Source organism: Hyperolius riggenbachi, chromosome 3 (genome assembly GCF_040937935.1).
Source record: "Hyperolius riggenbachi isolate aHypRig1 chromosome 3, aHypRig1.pri, whole genome shotgun sequence".
NCBI lineage: Eukaryota > Metazoa > Chordata > Amphibia > Anura > Hyperoliidae > Hyperolius > Hyperolius riggenbachi.
The window spans coordinates 22,684,724-22,693,559 of record NC_090648.1 but is presented as its reverse complement, the minus strand read 5'-3'; the positions used below and the strand labels follow the sequence as shown (position 1 = coordinate 22,693,559).

At 37.8% G+C, this 8,836-nt stretch overlaps 1 protein-coding gene across 1 annotated transcript; it reads left to right on the top strand.

The window, feature by feature from the left end:
- Positions 1 to 5,857: 5,857 nt before the first annotated feature.
- Positions 5,858 to 6,835, top strand: LOC137561944 (olfactory receptor 1M1-like). The gene has a single exon (XM_068273290.1). It carries the CDS (start codon positions 5,858 to 5,860, stop codon positions 6,833 to 6,835), a length of 978 nt encoding a protein of 325 aa, XP_068129391.1.
- Positions 6,836 to 8,836: the final 2,001 nt, after the last annotated feature.

Sequence of the window (8,836 nt, the reverse complement as noted above, 5' to 3'; positions counted from 1 at the left end):
GGGCCCTCCATGCACACTGCCTGTGTATTATTTAGATTAGGGCAGCTTCTCTCTTATCTTTTACAAGCTGGATAAATCATCCTCTGAGCTGGCTGGGCTTTCACATACTGAGGAATTGCATACGGGCAAAGCTGTTTGCAGGAAGAAACGAGCAGCCTGAAACTTCAGTGCATGAGAGCTGCAGGGGGAAAGAAACACACAAATCTCTTGAGATTCAAAAGGAAGGCTGTATACAGCCTGCTTGTGTATGGATGTATTTTCTATGTGTGGACATACTGTACATCAACCTACTTCCTGTTTTGGTGGCCATTTTGTTTGTTTATAAACAAACTTTTTAAAACTGTTTTTAACCACTTTTAATGTGGCGAGGAGCAGCGAAATTGTGACAGGGGGTAATAGGAGATGTCCCCTAACGCACTGGTATGTTTACTTTTGTGCGATTTTAACAATACAGATTCTCTTTAAACTGTTTTTAGATGCTTTTATACAACACCAGGGCACCTCTTATACCCTTATTGTGCTAACATAACATACCCCCTTACCTCACCCGTTTGAGGGGAGGAGACGGAACGCACGTGGTTTCCACCACAGTGGACTCTTGTCCCCTTTCTTTTACCAAGGAGAGCGACCGCATCCAGGTCCCCTTTGATCACCTCAAATGGAGTCGGGTTTGTTGTCTTTACCTGCTTACTGTGGTCGGTTGCCCCCCTGCAACCCACCTTTGTGAGTAGTGTCTTACTTTCTACTATCCCAAATTGTTTTTGACATACTACACTATTAGGCTCCCGCTCTTGTCTCCTGTATCTCTTCACTAGAGGGTGCTTGCGGTACCCACATCCCACCACGTGTACAAAAGAGTGCTCAGGATGTAAGTCTGGTACACAAAAACTTTGGTGGCAATGGTAAGTTTTTTATTTCTCCAAACGCGAGCATAAAGCGTCCCAAAAGTTGTTGATGCTTTACCGATGTGAGAGACTATTTATTTGCTATTGGATAGTGCAGATGTTGTTGTGGAGCCAAGATAACAAAAATAATTGACAACTTCAAGAGTAGCACCATCCAGCATGATGTTGGGTTGCTGGTCTGTTCCTTGAACCATAACAACGTTCTTTCTGGTGTTGGCATTCATAGAAAATAGTTGACAGACACGACCAAAGAAGTAAGAAGTTCATGCAGCTCCTTTTCTGAATTTGCAAAGTACAGCATCCTCTGCATATAAGAGTTCTCTAGCGATTATAACCTGACGTTTGGTTGTTGTCTTTAGGAGACAGATGTTGAAGAGCTTTTTGTCTTTTTCTGGAGTGCAGATTGACTCCAACATTGCCATTTTTGAAGGCTACTAGTAGCAGTGCCAAGAAAAATATTCCAAAGATCGTGGGCACTAGCACGCAACCTTGCCTAACACCGCAATTTATATCAAAGGGTTTGGATGTTTCACCACCAAATATTACAGAACCTCGCATGTTACTGTGAAACGCTTTGTCAAAGACAGCTAAATCGGTGGGCACTCAATTCTATCCAGCACTTCATAAAGTCATTTGCGATTTACAAGTCGAAGGGTTTGTTAAGGTCTACAAAGGTCTACAAAGGCCATGTAGAGTGGTAGGTGGTGTTCTCTGCACTTTTCTTGGAGTTAAGGGAGGGTAAAAATTATATCATCAGTAGGTCATCCAGGGCAGGACTCACATTGGCTTTCAGGGTAGACACACATTGCTAGGGTCTCTAGAATTTTCAAGACTACCTTTCCAAAAGCTTTGCCAACAATGCTCAATAAAGATATTCCTCTACAGTTGTTGCAGTCTCCTCGGTCACCCTTGCCCTTATACAATGTGACTATATCTGCATCTCCCATATCTTGTGGTATTGTGCCATCAACCCAACAACGCTGAAGAAGGGCGTACAGGGGCTGTGATATGCTACAATAATTGACAATTGTACACCAATTTAGTTGGATTATATGTTGAAATATTGTTAACTATGAATAGTTACTATGCATTGTCCTTGTTATACTGTAACACTGGGATTTTCCAACCTTGTCTTATGACAATTGTTTGATATATTTGTAAACTACTTTTCAAAATATTCTTCAAAAAAATGTATTGATGGAAAAAAAAGGTTAGGCACCACCTAAGGGTTAGACACCACCAGGGGGGTTTTAGGGTTAGACGCCATAGAGGGTCTTGTGGTTAGGCACCACCGTCTAAGAGTTAGGCATTGGAGAGGGAGGGTTTTGTGTGAGAGTAGGGTTCAGTTTTGTTGTAGTAAAATATTAGTGATATTTACCAATGTTTTATGATGCTTATTACGACTGTAACTATATGTTTGTTTTTATTGCTATGGACAATATTTTGCAAATTTTTTACCACTATTTTAACATATTCATTATTCTATGTTAGATAAAGATGTAGAAACAATAAAAATCTTGTTATAGACAATATCTTTACATTTTGGCCATAGCCCATGCCCTTTTTTCCAGGTGCCCTTATTTGATGTATGCCTTTTGTGCATAAAGTAATGGTAATATTGTGCAGTGCGTGCCTAGTAATATTACCATGGTTTCATAAATCAACCCCAACGCACTGTATATTAAACTTATTAAATGCTGAACAAGCAGAACATTGTGGTAAACATAAATATTTTACTAACAGAATTATACTTTGTTCTCCTTTCCCGAATGTCCAGAGTTTCTTCCCCTGCCTGTGGATTGTAATGTTGTCTAAATTCTAATCTTCCTTTCTGACAAAATCTAACTTCTTAAAGACGAAATTAAATTTAACAAATTAAAATTACTTATTTTTTTACAGTATTTAGTTATAAATTATTTAGTCAATGTTTGCATATTATAACAACTTACCTCATCACCACAATTCCCTAAATATGTGCAATAAAAAGAATCTCCTGGCTCCCATTTCATATCCTCAGGTGGTTTGCGTGATTCATTCCGTAAACGTATAAATAAGATTCATATTTAGCATTGTCATAACATTTTAAATGGAGGACAAGATTCATTGCTGCACTGCTTGTTTCTTCAGTGTGTTAAATCGCTATCGACAGGTTTCTGAAAAATCGTATATATTGGCTTAATTTTTAAACAGGTTGATTGTCTTCAGTATAGCATGGCTCCTTTGCAAGGCTAATACAAGTATATTAATAGAATATATCAAAACTCTATTTGCACATATTTTGGCTGAGTCTGTGCAATACTTTATGTTTAATTCTAGACAGTGTAATAGCATTGCCTATTTCCATCTCATCTAAAAATTTTAGTAACAGATGATAAAATCCAATCAAAATACATCTTGCACTGACCTAACTATTAAAGGGAACCAGAGATGAACGTTTCACACAAAATAAACATATCAGTTGATAGCTTGTAAAGAATAAATGCTCTACCTGATAATTTTGCCGCTCTGGTGTGCCTTTTTTAGTGTTTTTTATCCATTATTACTCCAGGAAAAATCAAATATGGCCGCCGGCTCATATCCCTTCTCCTTCCGGGTTATGAGTTGTTCTGGATGTGCTGTCTAGGCTATATGAGACTATGCTGCTATCTAGGCTAAATGCAGCCTTTCATCTATGTGCTTTCATTTTGGTATGATGTACAACAGCTGCCTGTAGGAAGTCTCTCTCATAGGAATGAAACTGCCGTTATTATCAGTATCTAGTGCACACAGAGCACACAGGGATCATATTACAGCCACAGAGCTTCTCTCTCAGGAGCAGCAGCCTCTCCCAGTCATCACAGATCTCAGTATGCAAAGCAGGACATCTAAGCCAGGAGAGGGGAAGGCTTGGGCTTGAAAAGACTACACAGAAGAGTGACTCAGCTATAACGATTCCAGGTCAAACCTCGACTGAATAGTCGGTGGATTCTTATCACAGTTGCTAATAGACTAATTAAGCAGATAACAATGAAACTAAAAGCAGGGTAGGTGTTTACTGTCATGTTCCCACTGATAAATGTAATAAAATACATGAGGGTGCTTCATCTCTGGTTCTCTTTAAAATGGACTGACAGGTTTACCTAAAATAATGAATTTTGCTAATTATTTGTTTAGTTTGAAAATCATTATTGTATGATTTTTTTTTTATTATACAATTTCTATTTCTATTTTTTTTATCTCACCTTTTTATCTTAATATTCTTTCCATTACCCTTTAACTCCCTTTATCTCTAGAAATGACTTGAAATGCCTGACAGGGAAATGTCACTTTCTTGTTTTTTCCAGTGATTTTCATCTGTCTCTTATCTAGGGATGGTCAGAAATGCCCACATCCAATTCTGTGTAAACTCTGATTTCTGCCAATGCTAATTTCCAATTTTCTGGGTTTTTTTTCCGGTTTTCAATCGTCCTGATTTTCTGTATTTCCAATTTTTGATTTGCAATTTTTTTTTATTGCTTTTTTTTTGCATCAGAAAATGCAAAAAAAAAATGCCAACAAAAATGTTGAAAATTGGAAATCGGAAAAACTGAAAATCTGTCTTGTGATTGGTCTAAAATGACTGCGTCCTCTGATTGGTCCAATGCATCCAAGTTCTGCGATTGGGCGAAAAGTACAGAGTTGTGGTAAATTGGATTTCCGCAGAATTCCGATTTCAGATCAGAATTGCCAATTTCCAATCGGAAATGTGGAATCTGAATGAGCATCTCTACTCTTATCCTGTTTTAAATTTCACTCTTTTCTTCTACAAGGGACTTGCTTCCCCTCTTACCCTTTCTTATGGAATTTGTTTTCTGTCTCCATTCTTCCTTCCTTTTTTTTTTTTTTTTTTTTTTTACTTCTATTGCATTTCTTACAATATTTTTCTTAACTTGTTTTCTTTTTCTTCTTACTGACTATCTTTCACGTCTGATGACCACTACTATCTGTATATTGTTTTCTCATCATCTCATGCTCGTTCCATTTTTTTATATATTTGTCATTTTATGTAACTTGTAAACTTTTGTGACCTTATTTTCTTTTTTTTAATACTTTTTCATGCTTTTATCTCTCTCTCTCTCTTCCTCTCATTATATTCTTTACCCTCTCATTTCCTTCACTTATTTTTCCTTATATTTTACCAACCCTCAATAATTCTTGTTATACCTCTTTTTATTTGTACTCTTTCACTTTTTTGTCTGTCTCTATCCATTATAAGCCCCTTCCTTCTTGTTTTGCCCATTGTCTCTCATAGTCCCTGCTCCCTCACTTCTTCGTTCTTGTAATTATTACTGTACTTCACTCTTTTTTTTACACCCTTTTTCTACTTTTTACTTTTTTTTTTTTACTTTTCTTCCCATTTTTGCTTTTTACACTTTCCTTTTTCTGACTTCCTTTAGTAAAATGTGCCATGGGTGTAACATTAACCCCTGCAACTTCTGCAATTGCAGGGAGGTCCAGGGGCTTTGGAGCACCTCCTCCTCCCATGATCTTCATACAGAGTAGCACAGGGAGCATCATATCAACTTTATTTCAGGAACTCCATGCATCACAGCAGCTACACACTCTGCTTCCCTACATTACTCGCATTGGTCATGTGATGGAGAGCTGGCCAATGGCAGCAGAGAAAGCGTGCCGTGATGCATGGAGGAGAGCCACAGCACTGAAAGCAGGAAATATTACATGTGCTACTCTGCATGGGTGAGGGCGGGGGGGGGGGGGTGTTTGTTCACTGGCACCTTTTTTTGGGGGGGGGGGGGCTAAGGACCTAGGAGAACCCATGCAATCTTTTTTTTTGGGGGGGGGGCATGCATGATAGTTATGCCCCTGAAACTTGCCCTTTCTCTATATTGCTATATTATTTAGTCAATTTCAGTCTGAGTTGTATGACATTTGCACAGCTATTTTAAAGTTTTTTATTGTTTTGTCTTCAGATTATGAATAACAAAAATATTACAAGAATTTCTGAAATCCACCTCTTAGGATTTCAAACGCCTGAAAATAAAAGAGTTTTGATCTTTTTCCTTTTCCTTTCGATTTATTTTGTAGCAATATGTGGGAATCTCTTAATTATAATACTTGTGGCCTACAGCAAATCCCTCCATTTCCCCATGTACTTTTTTCTCTGCCAGCTATCTGGCTCCGATATCTTACTAGTAACAGATATACTTTCAAACATCCTTCGCACTCTCTTAGCAAAAGAGGTTGTGATATCCTTTTCTGACTGCATTGCCCAGTTTTATTTCTTTGATGTCTCAGAAACCCTCGAATGTCTTCTTCTGACTGTGATGTGCTATGACAGATACTTGGCAGTTTGTAAGCCCCTTCATTATGTAGTGTTGATGAGTCACCATTTTTGTTGGATGATGGTTACCATGTGTTGGACTTTCAGTATTTCAATAGTGCTTATTCACACTTTAACCATATCACAATTACAATTTTGTGGACCCAATATTATTGACCACTTCTTCTGTGATCTTGAGCCAATTCTGGCACTCTCCTGCTCCGATACCACCATTGTTCAGTTAGAAGTTACATTATTGAGTACTGTATTTGTTGTCATTCCATTCATCATTATTCTTGTCTCCTATGTTTATATTATTATCACTATCTTAAAAATCCCAACAATCTCTGGAAGAAAGAAGGTTTTCTCAACATGCAGTGCTCACCTGACTGTGGTTTGCATGTATTATGGTACTTTAGTTTGCGTTTATTTAATACCTCGTACAGGAAAGTCCCAGAAAATCTCTAAATTTTTGTCCTTACTATACACTGTAGCCACCCCACTGCTGAATCCAGTAATATACAGCCTAAGAAATGAAGACTTAACAAAAGTTGTCAAAAAAATTCTGAACACATTTTGCACTTCATTGATACTGAGAACAGATACAATAAAACATTTGGATTGTACATGATTTAACCACGCTTGTTGGGTAAGGCATCATCGATTAATTAATTTATATATACAGTTTATTAAAACAAATGAAAAATATTTTCTACAAATATGGCTGCAGAAAGCTGAGATAGAATTAAAATGATAGACTGCAATAGTTGGGCACTGCACCTAGCAAAATCAAAGTCACTTAATATATAAAAACTCAACATACGGTACCATGCCTACATATTGATAGGTCAATCATTTTGTGTTTAAAATATCTTTTCATCAGGAAGGAGCAGAAACTACGCCAGTGCAAATTTACGCATCGAAGTTCGCATCTACGCATCGTAGTTCGTAGGTGCAGTTTCAAAACTACGCTTACAGATTTACATGTAGCAAGTACCGCTATGCGTAGCTTACGCCCACTATGCGTAGTTAACAAGTGTATTGCATAGTGAACTACTAATGCGTTGGCGTTATTGGCGTCTAATTTTGTATGCTTACAAATTTATGCATTGGAAAGGGGAATGTACACATAGAAGAGTTCCCGGTATAAGCAATTAAAGAGGAATTAATGCATAACATTTTCCACATACGGGCATAAGCATCCGCATACACTACGCTTCGCACTATGCGTAATTGCGTATTTTATAGCGTAGTCTACGAAATGCATACAAAATGAATATTTGATTTCAAAGTCATAGTTTGGCAAAGCATAATTGCGTAAAACTATGTGTAGTTCCAGTGTAGCGAAGTTGGCTGACTACGACCATGTCTATGTATGTATCATGTAGTGTACTGTATGTAAGTCTAGGGCCAATTTTTTTTTTGGGTGGGGGGGCAATTAACTTATCTGTAAGTTTTTGGGGTGTGGGAGGAAACCGGAGTGCCCAGAGGAAACCCACACAGACACGGGGAGAACATACAAACTCCTTGCAGATAGTGCCCTGGCTGGGATTCACGCAGGGGACCCAGCGCTGCAAGGTGAGAGCGCTAACCACTACGCCACCATGCTGCGTATCATAAGGGTGACAAGGTATGCTTGGAAACTATTCCAATAAAGGCAATCAGCTAATGGTTTCCTATGTAATAGATAATACACTAATATGCACTATCCAGTAATGTAAAGTGACACAAATTCTTGCAATTCAAGGTTTAAAGCAAGAATAAGCATCAGAATAGTTGCAAAAGGTTCCAGTTACAAGTGTACAGTAATTATTATTTTTATTATTATTTTTGTTTTATATAGCGCCAGCATCTTCCATGGCGCTGTACAATAGCATACAAGGTATAACAATACAGAGTATACAATACAACACTTGATACAAGACAAGAGCATATAACAGCTAATACAGTGAACAAATTAACTACATGTTTTTACAGGAGATGTGGAGTATGTACGCCCATTACACAGCATTGCGAGACAAAGTTATAGTAGATAAAAGTGCTGTTGGTAGCCAAGCAAGCTAGATACTGTATTGGCATTGCTACTACATTGGTCCCAAACACAAGTAATCATACAAGAAAAGCACTGAGGAATTTTGCTCACAGTGGAACTTGATGCGGAGCAGATTCAGAAACAGAAGAAATGTAATTTTTCTGTTACTGAATCTGCTCAACAGTAGGGATGCACATTCAAATTCTGTGGGATTGAAATTTCTGCATCTCTGATCTGAAATCGGCATTTCCAATCGGAATACCGTGGAAATCCAATTTACCACAACTCAGTAATTTTCGCCCAATCACAGAGCTCAGAAGCATAGAACCTATCAGAGAATGCAGAATTGTTCTGCAAAAATCGGATTACCGCAGTCATTTCAGACCAATCACAAGATTATGTTTTTCCAATTTTTGATTTTCTGACTTCCATTTTTTTGGGTCATTGTTTGCATTCTTTGATGGAAAATAGAAATCGGACAACTGTAAATAGGACAAACAAAAAAACACAAAACAGAAATTGGCTTTGGCGAAATCGGAAAGTATGCGGAATTGCAAATGGGCATTACCGACCATCAGTACTCACCAACAAGTTGAAACT